At 39.6% G+C, this 16,853-nt stretch overlaps 1 protein-coding gene across 4 annotated transcripts in view; it reads left to right on the top strand.

The window, feature by feature from the left end:
* The window catches only part of CHD2 (chromodomain helicase DNA binding protein 2), a 117,566-nt gene that overhangs the window by 96,501 nt on the left and 4,212 nt on the right, over positions 1 to 16,853 (top strand). For all 4 annotated transcript variants that reach the window (XM_061179980.1, XM_061179982.1, XM_061179981.1 and 1 more), the window contains 3 exons: positions 1,618 to 1,717; positions 4,367 to 4,580; positions 14,697 to 14,943. In XM_061179980.1, coding sequence (XP_061035963.1) covers positions 1,618 to 1,717; positions 4,367 to 4,580; positions 14,697 to 14,943 — 561 coding nt within the window. The remainder of the gene's footprint in view (positions 1 to 1,617; positions 1,718 to 4,366; positions 4,581 to 14,696; positions 14,944 to 16,853) is intronic.

Genomic DNA, 16,853 nt, shown 5'->3' on the forward strand with positions numbered 1-16,853 from the left:
TGCGAGGAAGCAAAGGCTAAAACCACCAGAGCTATGAGTTCTCTTCTCTTTAATAATTGAAGAACTGTAGAAGTAATTTGGATTAATGCAGTTAATCCAGAACTTCAGTTTGTAAGGCATTATGACTTACATATATTCATTTATATATTCACTTTTGATGTTTTAAGAAAACATGACTGGAATTTCTCAAAGACAATTGTAACATTAAGTCTCTTTCCATACTCCACAGTTACGTTGAACTCATATATTGATACTTCATGGTTAATGTAATTATCTTTGTATAATATACCTAATATCAGTGGATTGGTTTTTGAGTGAAAAAGAGATTTAAGAAAACCTTCTGTCATGATGCTATCCATAGCATGCTTCACACCCATTAAAAAAAGAAGATCTAACTTTTGAAATGTGACTTTACTTCCGTTTTGCACTGTTACCAAACCAGATCCCTGTATCTAGCCATCTGGCTTTCTGTATACTGAGCTTAATCCCTATTGGAAGATAACGAAAATGCATCATCTTAACGTATAGATCTGCGATGCAGGGCTGGATACTGTGCACTGGGGCCAGTCTTTGTTTAGATGTGCCAGGTACTATGGTCCTGGCCTGCTGTGGTTCATAAGGAGTTCCTTGCCCACTTGTGAGAAACTGTCCATGATGAAGTGGTGATTGGAAGATCAAGTATAGTAGGAATTCCAAGAAGGAATAAGCACATGCAGAGGAGTAGTGAGGGAGGGAAGTCTTCTGAGGGCTGGGCATGTACACTTGAGCCGGCATGGAAGAGCAGAGTGGACCTCCTTAGATGAGGAGAGGTCTCAGGCTTCAGCAAAGCCTTGAAAGTGGGACAGTGAGGGGACTGGGAGGGTCTTAGGGTTTAAAGGCAGTTCGTTAAGATGACTGAAGCCCTATTACAGAAGGCTTTAGAAAGGAAGGCCATGGTTTTCCACACTATGCAGCAGGTTTACTTGTCAGGAGCCAGGGCAGTGTCCTCTGAGTGGCGTGGCACGGTGTGGTGTGACTGCTCTCCAGGAAGTGTGCGAGGATGTGAGCCTTCCCTTCCAGCTCACGGAGGGTACCTGTGCCTCCTTGTTCTACACACCCGTTTTACCAGTCACTCCCCTGTTGACAGTAATGCCATGCTAGAGTGAGTGCAATGGAATTGGAGGAGAAGAGTCCCTTGGAGTTTTAAGGTAGAAATGACAGGCCTTGGTGGTGACGACTGGGAGGAAAGAAGGGGCAGCAATGCAGAGATGCCCAACCGTACATAGGTCCCCACCTGGGATATGGCGGTAATGACAGATTGCCCGGCAGAGTCCAGGGAGTGCAGAAGGTGGAGGAAGACGTTAGGTCCGGAGTCCTAGGTGCCAGTGAAATAAATTAGAGGGGTTTTAGCTGTGAGACAGAACCCTCGTCTCCAGACCCCTAGGTCAAATTCTATTGACAGTAGCATTTAAAGGTGTATTTATTATTGATGCCAAGACCTGAAAGATTATTTCTGTAACTTATTTTCTATACTTGGAGAGTATTCCACAGCAAAATTCAATAACTTGCCATCTATAAAGAGAATAGTTATTTTTAAAATTCTGTAATTCACCAGAACAATTTTTTTTTTTTTTTAAGGAACCTATGGATTTTTGTTTCCAAGTTTACAGAATTTGATGCTCGAAAATTACATAAGTTATACAAGATGGCTCACAAGAAAAGGTCTCAAGAAGAAGAGGTAAAATACGAATTTAATTCTAATTCATACAAACAGATAACCATTTCCACAGAAAAATTCCTAATTACTGTTTTTTTCCTGAGGAGATGATCATAGACTCATAGGTTGTTGGTGCTAGAAGGGGCACGGGTTCTCTGCCCTTACTTTGCAGATGGAGGTCTAGGTCCAAGAGGGGGTGCAGTAGCCCACCACAGCCCAGCCTGTCTTGGATGGTGGGCTCTTTCACTGTGTTAGCTGTGCAGTTTCTCCACATGTTCCACAAGTAGACAAACTAACACTTAAGACCCGATGGGTAAAATAGCCAATGTATTGGAACCAGACAGTGTGGAAATTCTGACAAGGAGTTGTTCCTCTGTGTTCTTACATCCTGGAATCATTTATTCACCAGGGCTTTTCTTCCATATGCACATGTCTTATGGTAGCTTATAAATGTGGCTCCTGAAAGATAACAGTTATGGGCAGCACATAATTTTTCTGTTCTTTTCTGGGCCACATGTACTTGGTGTCCTTCCAGCTTTTGTACGTAGGGTCCCAACCACTCATGTAAAGGAGCAAACATGAGAAGGTGCCCAGAAGCTGCCTCCCCTTCTTTGGTGGAGGGGCATGGGCATGAAGTGATTTGGCCGGTGCTGCAGGGGCAGCGTTCCTTGTTCAGCCATGTCCGTTTGCAGATCTGGTGACTTGCCACGTGGGCCGTACCCCAATTAGCCATGTAGCGCCAGTCTAGGAACATTTAATACCTCCTTCACTACCATGTCAAGGCTGAGGTCTTATGTCTCTCATCCCCTCCCGTATCCTCAGCACCTGGAATGGTGCCAGGCGCAGGGCAGGTGCTCAGAAGTATTTGTTGCATAAGCATATCCTGTGCCTAGCACTGTGCTGAGCTGTGGAGTAGCACCCTCAAGTGGTTTATAATTTAATTTTACATGGAAGAATATGGTAGAACAGTAATATGCAGGAATAGTATAGTAATACTGCTGAATGTTACTGTGAATTTTATACATTGTAAAAAGTCTCTGAAAGAATAGTCAGGAAAAGCCCCAGGAGGGAATGCAATGGTTGGGGAAAGGCCCTCTAGGAAAGAGTGAAAGTTAGGATGAGTGAGGTTGGACAAATGATGTAAAGGGTAAAGGGCTTCATTAGTCTAGGTATCAGAAGTTAGGATAAGGTGAATAATCAAAGTAGTGGTCCCACTAGTTGGGGTTATAGTATACATTCACAACCTTTCTGGAGGACAGTTCAGTAGGATTTACCAAAAGACTAAAACATGCAATTCTCCTTCTAAGAATTTAGTCGAAAGAGATAATTAAGGGTTTAAACATGATTATATGGAAATGACTCGATATATCCATATCAGGGAATATTCAACTATAAATTTAATATTGTGGAAGTAAGTATTCACATAAGATTTTTACAGTACATTCAGTAAAAAAAGAATATCAAATAATATTTTTGTTTAGAAAACGCACGCACGCACACATGCGCGCACACACACAGACAGCAGTTCCCCCCACTGTGGTTTGCTTTCCACAGTTTCAGTTACCTGCAGTCAGTCATGGTCTGAAAATATTAAATGTAAAATTCCAGAAATAAACAATTCATAAGTTTTAAATTGCTCACTGGTCTGAGTAGCGTGATGAAATCTCGTGCCGTCCTGCTCTCTCCCACGTGGGACGTGAATAATCCCTTTGTCCAGCGTATCCACACTATACGCTACCTGCCCATTAGTAACTTGGTAGCTCTCTTGGCTATCAGATCGACTGTTGTGGTATTGCAGTGCTTGAGTTCAGGTAATCCTTATTTTACTAAATAGTAGCCCCAAAGCACAAGAGTAGTGATGCTGGCAATTCGGATATTCTCTTACTGTGCCTGATTCATAAATTAAACTCTCATAGGCATGTATGTATTGGAAAAAACATAGTACATATAGGGTTCAGTATTATCTGCAGTTTCAGGCGTCCACTGGAGGTCCTGAAGTGTATCTCCCGTGGATTAGGGGGGTCTACTGTATTATGTATAAACACACAAAATGGCTCAGAAAGACATGGACCAAATTATTAACAGTAATTCCCGTGGTGGTGAGATTTTAGGTCACTTCACAGTTCTTATTTTTTCCTTATTGTATTTTCTGATGTTTTTATGTCAAATATTTCACTTGTGTGGTAAAGATATGTTGTTACTTAAACATTTAGATGTTTAGCTTGATGACTTTGGCATGGGAACTAGTTCCCACTGGGCCAGTCAGGGGTTGTTTGTTCAAGTTAGCCTGAAGAAGTTGGTGGTCCCAGTTTTACATGGCCTGAGAGCAATTTCCAACAGTGCTGACAGCCTGGCCCCTGTTCCTCGCCCCGTGCAGTGACATCCAGCGGCCTGGGCCCTTGTTCTGACAGCTGCAGGTCCCTGGAGATTGGCTTCTTTGTAGTGGCCTAGCAGGTTGAGCAGCAGGTGGAGCTCTGTGAGGCTTTCCATGCCCTGGGAGCTCAGTGGAATTTATGAGCATTTTTTCCTAAGAAGGTAGTAAACAGCAGGGAAGCCAAGAGGGACTTGTCAAAAGTCAAGAGGGAAATATTTAAAGGTGGTGATCTTTATACTGTTCTTGGGAATTCCACCTGGGATCCTGAGGGTCTTTGGTTTCCTTTTACTCTACAGGAGCAGAAGAAGAAAGATGATGCGATTGGTGGTAAGAAACCATTTCGACCAGAGGCCTCGGGTTCAAGCCGGGATTCCCTGATGTCTCAGTCCCACACCCCACACAACCCTCACCCTCAGAAGCCTCATTTGCCTGCCTCTCATGGCCCACAGATGCATGGACACCCAAGAGATAACTATAGTCACCCCAACAAGAGACACTTCAGTAATGCAGGTGAGTCATTAAGTGAAGTTTTAAAAACAGGTGCCGAGGGGACTTCCCTGGTGGTCCAGTGGTAAAGAATCCGCCTTCCAGTGCAGGGGATGTGGGTTCGATCCCTGGTCGGGGAACTAAGATCCCACATGCCGCGGGGCAGCTAAGCCCAGGCGCCTCAACTAGAGAGCCTACGTGCTGCAAACTGCAGAGCCCACGCACTCTGGAGCCCGCGCGCCACAACTAGAGAGAGAAAACCTGCACGCCACAGCTAGAGAGAAACCTGCACGCCACAACTATAGAGAGTGTGCGACTCAGCGAAGGGCCCACACCCCGCAACTAAGACCCCACGCAGCCAAAAATAAATAAATAAAAATAAATAAATAAATAAATAAATAGATATACCAAAAAACAAAACAAAACTCAGTTGTTTAAAAAAAAAGGTGCCAAAAGAAGAATCACTTTTTTTTCCAAAGACAGTAGCTGGACCTTTGTGCTTTATTCTCTTCCGTCACTTTATTGTCCTCTTTTTTCTCAGTGAGATAAGCATGAGACAAAGATCCAAAAGGCTGTTAATTCAACTCTAAGAAGGACATAACCAACATAAATAAGCAAAAGACAAATGAACGACTCAGGGAAACAATTTACATTATATATGAGAGTTAAACGATTAAAACTGCTAATATTGAAAAACTCCTTATGAATTGATAACAGAAGGATAACCAAATAGAAAAATGGACAAAGGTTAGGAATAGGGAATTCATTTGGAAGAGGAGATTCAAATGGCCAGTAGGACAAGATGAACAATTGCTGCTGGGGAAATGTACATTAAAGTAACAATAAATTAACCAATTTCTTAACCATTCAGATCTGCAAAAATTAAAGGGTGAAATGCACACAAGTTGCTAAGAGTGTGAATTGCTACAGTCTTTCCAGAAAATAATCTGAAATATCTAAATACGTAGGCCCTTTTTCTGGGAGTCTGTCCTGTAGTAATGCAAACACATACATGTATGAGGATGCTGTTACAGCCTTATAATGGCAAAAAGCTGGAAATAAATTGCCCATTAATAGAAAAACGGTTAGATGAATAATAGGACATTTGTACTCTATATTATTAGCAGTTGTTAAAAAAATGAGTTGGCTTTATAGTTAAAAAAAAAATTGGAGGGAAAAAAAAGCAACAACAACAGAATCTCTGTTGTGTGTGTGTTTAACTTTATTGAATAAACGTAACCATTTTAAATGAATAGTTCAGTGGCATTTAGTACATTCACAATGTTGTGCAACCACCACCTAAATCAAGTGCCAAAACACTTTGCTCACCCCAAAGAAAAAACAGTTTTCATTCTCCCCTCTCCCCAGCTTCCGACTACCACCAGTCTGTCTTCTGTCTCTATAGGTTTACTTATTCTGGATTCTTTGTATTAAAGGAATCACATGGAGTCATACAATATGTGTCTGACTTCTTTCACTTGGCATCCGGTTTTCAAGGTCCATCCGTGTTGTAGCATGTATCAGTATTTCATTCCTTTTTGTGGCTGAATAATATCCCATTGTATGGTTAGACTAGAATTTGTTTGTCTTTTCATTAGTTGACAGATATTTGGGTTGTTTCTGCTTTTTGGCTATTGAGGATCGTACTGTTGTGCACATTTGCGTGCAACTATTTGAGTACCTATTTTCAATTCTTTTAGATGTTTACCTAGGAGTGTGGAATTGTTTGGTCATGTGATAATTCTACGTTTAACTTTTTGAGGAACCACCAAGCTGTTTTCTATGGTATATATTTGAATAATATATTTGTATAAGCATAGAGAAGGATGTGAAAACAGACATACCAGTTACCTTAGGCTGGTAAAAATGTGGATGGATTGGAGGAAATTAATAATTTCTCCATTGTCTGTTACTTCACTGGTTACAATGAGCATGAATTACTTTTAAAGATAAAAGTAGTAAAAAGAAAAAAGCATATAGAACAAAACCTTAAAAGAATATAGTATATATAGAAGCATAGTATAAAATTTTACAGAGAGTCAAGTGTTCCATAATCAAAATGAAGTATACATTTTTTTCTAAACTTCAGTGTTAGGATTTCTTTTTTTTTTTTTTTTTAAGTACATTCTAATCTTCCAGTAAAATTCTCAAGCTTCTAGGAAAATTGATTTTCTCCATCTTTTCCTCTTTTTTGGAACACATTAATGATAGGTATTTAAAAATTCTTGACTGTTATTTCTAATATCTGAATTATTGTGAACCATTTGTATTGTATGCTTTTTTTTTTTTTTTCCCCTTGGTTTTCAGTCATAACAGCCCTATCTTTTAACATGTCTGGTTATTTTTGATTAGATGGTAGGCACTGTGTTTTAAAAATTGTAGAAGCCCCAGATGATGTCACTCTGCCCCAGAGAGGATTTACTCTTTCCTCCCCAGGCACATGGAGTGGGAGTCGATCATCTTAATCTAGTTCTCGTTTGGTCCCCCTGTTCCTGGGGTTTGGCTCTCCAGGGTACTGGACGGAGGGCCTGCTGCACTCTCTGCCCCACCCCACTGGCAGGTCTTAAACTAGGATCTTGGTTTCCTCGGCACGGTGAGACAGCCCTGAACGGCTCTGCTTTTCAGAAGGTATCTAGCTTAGCTTTTTAGCCTCCTGCTCCCTGCAGATTCAGCAAATGTTCTAAGGGAAAACTGGCTGTGTGTTTGCAGTCCCTCAAGTGTCCAGTGTCCCTCTAGCTTAGAAAGACCACCAAAAGCTCTGCCAGTGTCTCTGTTTCTCCAGCAGTGGTTCTCGGCTGGGCAAAGCCCAGATATTCAGCTTCTTGCCCAGGCTCAGAGTCACAGATCTCCCCAGTGGCTGCAGAAGTCAAGTCAACTATTATTACCTCTGAGGGTTTTTTTGCTCTTCGGAATCTTAGTCCTTCTAGTCTTCATTGCTTTGGCTGCTCTTTGATGTCTTTAAGCAGATTATCTTCTGTTTATCTGGTGTTTTCTTATTGTTCTTGGCAGAGTGTGATTCTGTGGCAGCTACTCTGAATTACGTGGAAGCAGAGGTTCCATGTCTTTTAATCTTAAAAATCTTAGTTCAATTAATTGAACACCATTTTATTAGTGGGGGGAGGTAATGACTGTACAGAAAGATGGTTGGGAAATGTTTCCGTGTTCTTAGATGTAGTTGTATCAGTTGTATTGATTTTTCTCCTGGGATTAGACTGGTTTTATGTCATTCATGTGATGTCACTGATTTTATATTATGATCCTTTGAAAGGACTCTTCTTATTAAGCTAACTGTCGTCTTTTATTTAAACTTTGGATTTCTCATCCCTCTCCTTAATAGTACTTCCTAACCAGTTATCTACCCCATGGAGGGTTCAAGAAGAAAGAAAAGCACCGTTTACTTTCTCTGGAAATAAATGACTTGGCCATCTCCATAGTACCACAGACCTTGACACCCTGTTTGAAACCTACCTTTCTATTTAGTTTGAAGCCATCTTCAGATGATCCTTTCATGTTGTGAAGGTGTCTCTTTTTGTTGTTTGTTAATTTTTAGGTTGAATAGTCAAAAGTTTTTTACTTCTTGGTTCCCTGGCCTGCTCCACCCTGGGTCAGCAATGAATTTAAGCCGCTGGTCGACTATATATTGTTTTGATGGTATAAATTTCTAAGCGACACAGGTTCCTTTATGGTATTATTCTTTGGCTCTGTAAAAAATGCTAGAAAGCCAACAAAATGAGTTAGAGGTATATTTGGTGGCACGTCTTTGATCTTAACGAATTGTAGCTGGAAGATGGATTTCCCATGAGGCCACATGGTTCCTACTAGTTAAGCCTCTGTATTAGTTTCCTGAGACTGTTGTAACAAAGTGTACTACAAACTGGGTGGCTTAAAAGAACAGAAGTGTATTCTGTCATAGTTTTGGAGGCAGAACTCGATAATCAAGGTGTCAGCAGAGTTGGTTCCTTTTGGAGGATCTGAGGGTGAATCTGTTGCACGCCTCTATCCTGGCTTATACTGCTTACCAGCAAGCCTTGGTGTTGTGGCTGCACTGCTCCAATCTCTTTATTTTTTTTTTGAATTTTATTTTATTTATTTTTTTACACAGCAGGTTCTTACTAGTTATCCATTATATACATATTAGGGTATATATGTCAATCCCAATCTCCCAATTCATCCCCCCCAACCCCGCCACTTTCCCCCCTTGTGTCCATACATTTGTTCTCTACATCTGTGTCTCAATTTCTGCCCTGTAAACCGGTTCATTTGTACCATTTTTCTAGGTTCCACATATATGCGTTAGTATACGATATTTGTTTTTCTCTTCCTGACTTACTTCACTCTGTATGACAGTCTCTGGATCCATCCACGTCTCTACAAATGACTCATTTTCGTTCCTTCTTAAGGCTGAGTAATACTCCATTGTATATATGTACCACATCTTCTTTATCCATTTGTCTGTTGATGGGCATTTAGGTTGCTTCCATGACCTGGCTATTGTAAATAGTGCTGCAGTGAACATTGGGGTGCATGTGTCTTTTTGAATTATGGTTTTCTCTGGGTATATGCCCAGTAGTGGGATTGCTGGATCATATGGTAATTCTGTTATTAGTTTTTTTTTTTTTTTTTTTTTTTTTATTCTTTTTTTTTTATTATTCTTTTTTTTTTTTTTCTTTTTGTTTTGTTTTTTTTTTTTTTTTTATTTTGTTATTAGTTTTTTAAGGAACCTCCATACTGTTCTCCATAGTGGCTGTATCAATTTACATCCCCACCAACCGTGCAAGAGGATTCCCTTTTCTCCACACCCTCTCCAGCGTTTGTTGTTTGTAGATTTTCTGATGATGCCCATTCTAACTGGTGTGAGGTGATACCTCATTGTAGTTTTGATTTGCATTTCTCTAATAATTAGTGATGTTGAGCAGCTTTTCATGTGCTTCTTGGCCATCTGTATGTCTTCTTTGGAGAAATGTCTATTTAGGTCTTCTGCCCATTTTTGGATTGGGTTGTTTGCTCTTTTAATATTGAGCTGCATGAACTGTTTATATATTTTGGAGATTAATTCTTTGTCCGTTGGTTTGTTTGCAAATATTTTCTCCCATTCTGAGGGTTGTCTTTTCATCGTGTTTGTAGTTTCCTTTGCTTTGCAAAAGCTTTTAAGTTTCATTAGGTCCCATTTGTTTATTTTTGTTTTTATTTCCATTACTCTAGGAGGTGGATCAAAAAATATCTTGCTGTGATTTATGTCAAAGAGTATTTTTCTATGTTTTTCTCTAAGAGTTTTATAGTGTCCGGTCTTACATAGGTCTGTAATCCATTTTGAGTTTATTTTTGTGTATGGTGTTAGGGAGTGTTCTGATTTCATTCTTTTACATGTAGCTGTCCAGTTTTCCCAGGACCACTTATTGAAGAGACTGTCTTTTCTCCATTGTATATCCTTGCCACCTTTGTCATAGATTAGTTGACCATAGGTGTGTGGGTTTATCTCTGGGCTTTCTGTCCTGTTGCATTGATCTATATTTCTGTTTTTGTGCCAGTACCATTATAGCTTTGTAGTATAGTCTGAAGTCAGGGAGTCTGAGTCCTCCAGCTCCGTTTTTTTCCCTCAATACTGCTTTGGCTATTCGGGGTCTTTTGTGTCTCCATACAAATTTTAAGATTTTGGGTTCTAGTTCTGTAAAAAATGCCACTGGTAATTTGATAGGGATTGCATTGAATCTGTAGATTGCTTTGGGTAGTATAATCATTTTCACAGTATTGATTCTTTCAATCCAAGAACATGGTATATCTCTCCATCTGTTTGTGTTATCTTTGATTTCTTTCATCAGTGTCTTATAGTTTTCGGCATACAGGTCTTTTACCTCCTTAGGTAGGTTTATTCCTAGGTATTTTATTCTTTTTGTTGCAGTGGTGAATGGGATTGTTTCCTTAATTTCTCTTTCTGATCTTTCGTTGTTAGTGTGTAGGAATGCAAGAGATTTCTGTGCATTAATTTTGTATCCTGCAACTTTACCAAATTCATTGATTAGCTCTAGTAGTTTTCTGGTGGCATCTTTAGGATTCTCTATATATAGTATCATGTCATCTGCAAACAGTGACAGTTTTACTTCTTCTTTTCCAATCTGTATTCCTTTTATTTCTTTTTCTTCTCTGATTGCCATGGCCAGGAGTTCCAAAATTATGTTGACTAATAGTGGCGAGAGTGGACATCCTTGTCTTGTTCCTGATCTTAGAGGAGATGCCTTCAGTTTTTCACTATTGAGAATGATGTTTGCTGTGGGTTTGTCATATATGGCCTTTATTATGTTGAGGTAGGTTCCCTCTATGCCCAGTTTCTGGAGAGTTTCTATCATAAATGGGTGTTGAATTTTGTCAAAAGCTTTTTCTGCATCTATTGAGATGATCATATGATTTTTATTCTTCAGTTTGTTAATATGGTGTATCACATTGATTGATTTGCGTATGTTGAAGAATCCTTGCATCCCTGGGATAAATCCCACTTGATCATGGTGTATGATCCTTTTAATGTGTTGTTGGATTCTGTTTACTAGTATTTTGTTGAGGATTTTTGCATCTATATTCATCAGTGTTATTGGTCTGTAGTTTTCTTTTTTTGTAGTATCTTTGTCTGGTTTTGGTATCAGGGTGATGGTGGCCTCATAGAATGAGTTTGGGAGTGTTCCTTCCTCTGCAATGTTTTGGGAGTTTGAGAAGGGTGGGTGTTAGCTCTTCTCTAAATGTTTGATAGAATTCGCCTGTGTAGCCATCTGGTCCTGGGCTTTTGTGTGTTGGAAGATTTTTAATCACAGTTTCAATTTCTTTACTTGTGATTGGTCTGTTCATATTTTCTGTTTTTCCTGGTTGAGTCTCGGAAGTTTATACCTTTCTAAGAATTTGTCCATTTCTTCCAGGTTGTCCATTGTATTGGCATAGAGTTGCTTGTCTCTTAGGATGCTTTGTATTTCTGTGGTGTCTGTTGCAACTTCTCCTTTTTCATTTCTAATTTTATTGATTTGAGTTCTCTCCCTCTTTTTCTTGTTGAGTTTGGCTAATGGTTTATCAATTTTATCTTCTCAAAGAACCAGCTTTTAGTTTTATTGATCTTTGCTATTTTCTTTGTTTCTATTTCACTTATTTCTGCTCTGATCTTTATGATTTCTTTCCTTCTGCTAACTTTGGGTGTTGTTTGTTCTTCTTTCTCTAGTTCCTTTAGATGTAAGGTTAGATTGTTTATTTGAGATTTTTCTTGTTTCTTGAGGTAGGCTTGTATTGCTATAAACATCCCTCTTAGAACTGCTTTTGCTGCATCCCATAGGTTTTGGATCATCCTGTTTTTGTTGTCATTTGTTTCTAGGTATTTTTTGATCTCCTCTTTGATTTCTTCAGTGATCTCTTGGTTATTTAGTAACGTATTGTTTAGCCTCCATGTGTTTGTGTTTTTTACGTTTTTTTCCCTGTAATTGATTTCTAATCTCATAGCGTTGTGGTCAGAAAAGATGCTTGATATGATTTCAATTTTCTTAAATTTACTGAGGCTTGATTTGTGACCCAAGATGTGATCTATCCTGGAGACAGTTCTGTGCGCACTTGAGAAGAAAGTGCCATCTGCTGTTTTTGGATGGAATGTCCTATAAATATCAATTAAATCTATCTGGTCTGTTGTGTCATTTAAAGCTTGTGTTTCCTTATTAATTTTCTGTTTGGATGATTTGTCCATTGGTGTAAGTGAGGTGTAAAGTCCCCCACTATTCTTGTGTTACTGTCCATTTCCTCTTTTATAGTGATGTTAGCAGTTTTATAACTGCTGTTAGCGGTTGCCTTATGTATTGAGGTGCTCCTATGTTGGGTGCATATATATTTATAATTGTTATATCTTCTTCTTGGATTGATCCTTTGATCATTATGTAGTGTCCTTCCTTGTCTCTTGTAACATTCTTTATTTTAAAGTCTATTTTATCTGATATGAGTATTGCTACTCCAGCTTTCTTTTGATTTCCATTTGCATGGACTATCTTTTTCCATCCCCTCACTTTCAGTCTGTATGTGTCCCTAGGTCTGAAGTGGGTCTCTTATAGACAGCATATATATGGGTCTTGTTTTTGTATTCATTCAGCGAGCCTGTGTCTTTTGGTTGGAGCATTTAATCCATTCACGTTTAAGGTAATTATTGATATGTATGTTTCTATTACCATTTTCTTAATTGTTTTGGGTTTGTTTTTGTAGGTCCTTTTCTTTTCTTGTGTTTCCCACTTAGAGAAGTTCCTTTATCATTTGTTGTAGAGCTGGTCTCGTGGTGCTGAATTCTCTTAGGTTTTGCTTGTCTGTAAAGCTTTTGATTTCTCCATCGAATCTGAATGAGATCCTTGCTGGGTAGAGTAATTTTGGTTGGAGGTTCTTCCCTTTCATCACTTTAAATATGTCATGCCACTCCCTTCTGGCTTGTAGAGTTTCCGCTGAGAAATCAGCTGTTAACCTTATGGGAGTTCCCTTGTATGTTATTTGTCATTTTTCCCTTGCTGCTTTCAATAATTTTTCTTTGTCTTTAATTTTTGCCAATTTGATTACTATGTGTCTCGGTGTGTTCCTCCTCGGGTTTATCCTGTATGGGACACTCTGCGCTTCCTGGACTTGGGTGGCTATTTCCTTTCCCATGTTAGGGAAGTTTTCGACTATAATCTCTTCAAATATTTTCTCTGGTCCTTTCTCTCTCTCTTCTCCTTCTGGGACCCCTATAATGCGAATGTTGTTGCATTTAATGTTGTCCCAGTGGTCTCAGGTTGTCTTCATTTCTTTTCATTCTTTCTTCTTTATTCTGTTCTGCAGCAGTGAATTCCACCATTCTGTCTTCCAGGTCACTTATCCGTTCTTCTGCCTCAGTTATTCTGCTATTGATTCCTTCTAGTGTATTTTCATTTCAGTTATTGTATTGTTCATCTCTGTTTGTTTGTTCTTTAATTCTTCTAGGTCTTTTTTAAACATTTCTTGCATCTTCTCGATCTTTGCCTCCATTCTTTTTCCAAGGTCCTGGATCATCTTCACTATCATTATTCTGGATTCTTTTTCTGGAAGGTTGCCTATCTCCACTTCATTTAGTTGTTTTTCTGGGGTTTTGTCTTGTTCCTTCATCTGGTACATAGCCCTCTGCCTTTTCATCTTGTCTATCTTTCTGTGAATGTCTCTCCATTCTCTGTCTTCATCTCTCCATGGCCTTCCTCTCTGTGTCTCTTTGTCCCAAATCTCCCTACGCCTTTCTCTTAACAGGATATCTGTCATTGGATTTAGGGCCCACTGTAAATCCAAGATGATCTCAACTCGAGATCCATCATTACAACTTCAGAGACCCTATTTTCAAGTAAAGTCACAGTCAGAGGTTCTAAGTGGACATACATTTTGGAGACCACGTTTCAATCCAGTATAGCCTCCTTTCCTCTACTTCTGTGTCTTCACTGCCTTTTCAGATTCAGATAAGTGTGATTCTTCTCCTCAGGGGAAAGGGAGGCTTACTGAAGCTAAAACAAATTTCAGTTTGGCTCTATCCTTGACAGTTACAGAATCCAGAGTTAGAGCAATCACTTTTTTACAGGAGGAGTGCCATTCTTTTGGTGTGGGCTAAGGAAGAAGAGTAGGATCAGTGGGTGTAGTCTGGAAAGATTTTCAGTGACCAGGCACAGCTGGTGGTACCAGCAGGTAAATAAACCTTAGATGTGTAAATGGAGGGTATTACCTTGTGGCTGTGAAACTCAGCAGTGCCTTTTTCCAAATTAATGTTTGGTGTGGGGTTTTTGTTGTTGTTGTTGTTGTTGTTGTTGTTTGTTTTAGTGAAATCTCATTTTAAGGGTAAGCCCCAGGTTGGAAGGTAAGCAGGTGTAGAAAATGAAAAGCAGAAAAAAAAAAAAAAGAAAGAAAGAAAGAAAATGAAAAACAGTGGTTCTTAAATTTCAGAAGGAGAAAGGTGAATTTTCTTTTGCCTTAAAATTTTGGGGAAAGAATTTTGGACTCATTACTTGTATGATAACCAGCAGCAAAAAGGCCAAGAAGGAAGAAATATAGTGTTTGTAACATGTGTCAGGCCTTTTCAATTTAAACTTTAGTGGAAGTGAAATGCAGCCAGTTCTTGGAATCATGAGATCATTACTTCTTTTTCTGCAGATCGAGGCGACTGGCAGAGGGAAAGAAAGTTCAACTATGGTGGTGGCAATAACAATCCACCCTGGGGTGGTGACAGGCACCATCAGTATGAGCAGCACTGGTACAAGGACCACCATTATGGGGACCGGCGACACATGGACGCCCACCGTTCAGGGAGCTACCGACCCAACAACCTGTCCAGAAAGAGACCTTATGACCAGTACAGCAGCGACCGAGACCACCGGGGACACAGGGATTATTATGACCGGTATGCAGAGGGCCCTCAGACACCAGGCACTGACCTCTGTCTGCCAGGGGTTTACTATTTATAGGTGGAGAGACAAGCAACAGAAACTTAATGTATTTATCCATCCGATGCTCATTCTTAGCATGTGCCAGGCATGGTCCCAAGTCTGGTGCTGTGTTTCTGCCATCAAGGCATCTTCAGAGTGTTGGGGGAAAATCATGATGTAGGCAGCTGACATTGTGTGCTGAGTGGACGGTTGAAAGAATGGATTTTTGAGTTTTTCCTGAGGGCTGAGGAAGAGGGGAGGCTGGTGATTCTTGGTTTGGGCCCTGAAGAGTCAGCTAAGCAGAGAGAGATGGACTAGGCATCACAGGCCCAGGCCAAGGATAGGCCCCCAGGAAGGGATGCCCAGAAGATGAACAGGTTGGATGGTGGGGGTGGGGCTTGAATGCCAAGTTACAGGTTTTAAGTTTTATTCTCTGGGCCAAGGAACCATTTATGGTTTCATCGTCACACTTGTGCAGGGGGAGTTTTCTGCCGTCCTCTGAGGAAATCTAGAGAAGTGGTAGCCATAAAATATTAGGGTCTGCAACCAAAATGATTAAGCTCTGCGCTACACTGTCGGCCACACTAGGTAGGTCCCAGCCTGTGGTCCTTTCGTGCTAGGAGCCCACAGTTTAGTGGTCAGAGTCTTTTGAAGTTGTCCCTTCTCTACAACTATGTAATATCATGATATGATGGGCCAAGGTTTTGTGAGAGTAGTTGTGAGAGTTAGCAAATATAGGAAGGGCTGAAGAGGTTTTATCTATTCTTCTTAATTTCAGGACTTAGCTGTATTTTAACTTCCTAGCAACTTTGGTTTCCCCTAGGCTAAAGACATGCTTTGACTGCACCTTGAATTTAACATAGGAAAATTTCATATAAACATCTCCATGTCCTGCCTTCTTTTGGAGGATCTGGTAACACCAGGCTGCTTTAGCACATCAGCTGTGGCCGAGTAGCAGAAGCCTCTGTTAGGAGGGGTCTGTACCCCTCACCCCCCACCCTTCTGTACCATCTTATCTGACTCCAGTGGGCATTTGCCCTACATTCTTTTGTGTAGATCTGTAGTTCCATTTTGTATCATTTCTCTTCTGCCCGGAGGACTTCTGTTTTAGTGCGGGTCTGCTGCTGATAAATTCTTTTAGTATTTGTATGTCTGAGGAAATCTTTATTTTGTCTTCACTTATGAAAGATATTTTCTTTTGGGTATAAATTTCTAGATTGACGCTTCCTTTCAGTACTTTAAAGATGTTCCTCTGTTCTCTACTTGTATTGTTTCTGAAAAAATCTGTCATCTTTATCTTTACTCCTCTTTACATAATATGTCTTTTTCTTCATCACTGGTTTTTAGCAATTTGATTATAATGTGCCATGGTATATTTTTCCTTATGTTTCTTGTGCTTGGGAATTCTTGGATCTGCACTTTTATCATTTTATCAGATTTGGAAAATTTTTTACCATTATTTCTTCAAATACTTTTTTCTGTTCCCCCACTCTCCTTTGAAGATTTCAGTTACACCTATGGTAGGCTGCTTGAATTTGTCTCACAGCTCACTCATGCTAGGTTTATTTTTTTAAATTATGTTTTCTCTGTTTCATTTGGAAAATTTCTGTTGCTTTGTCTTCAAGTTCACTAACATTGTCTTTTTCAATGTCTAATCTGCCTCGAGGCCCATTTATTGATAGTGTATTTTGTATTTCTTAACATTGTAGTTTTATCTCTAGAAGTTGCATTTGGGTCCTTTTTTTTTTAATCTTCCATGTCTCTCTTTGACCTTTTGAAATCTGGTATACAGTTTCAGAATGGTAGTTCTATCCTTGTCTGCTATATGGGTCTTATTTTCCTGGTTCTCTTCTTTTTCATATTCTTTTCCAGTATGGTTTATTAC

Source organism: Eubalaena glacialis, chromosome 2, assembly GCF_028564815.1.
Source record: "Eubalaena glacialis isolate mEubGla1 chromosome 2, mEubGla1.1.hap2.+ XY, whole genome shotgun sequence".
NCBI lineage: Eukaryota > Metazoa > Chordata > Mammalia > Artiodactyla > Balaenidae > Eubalaena > Eubalaena glacialis.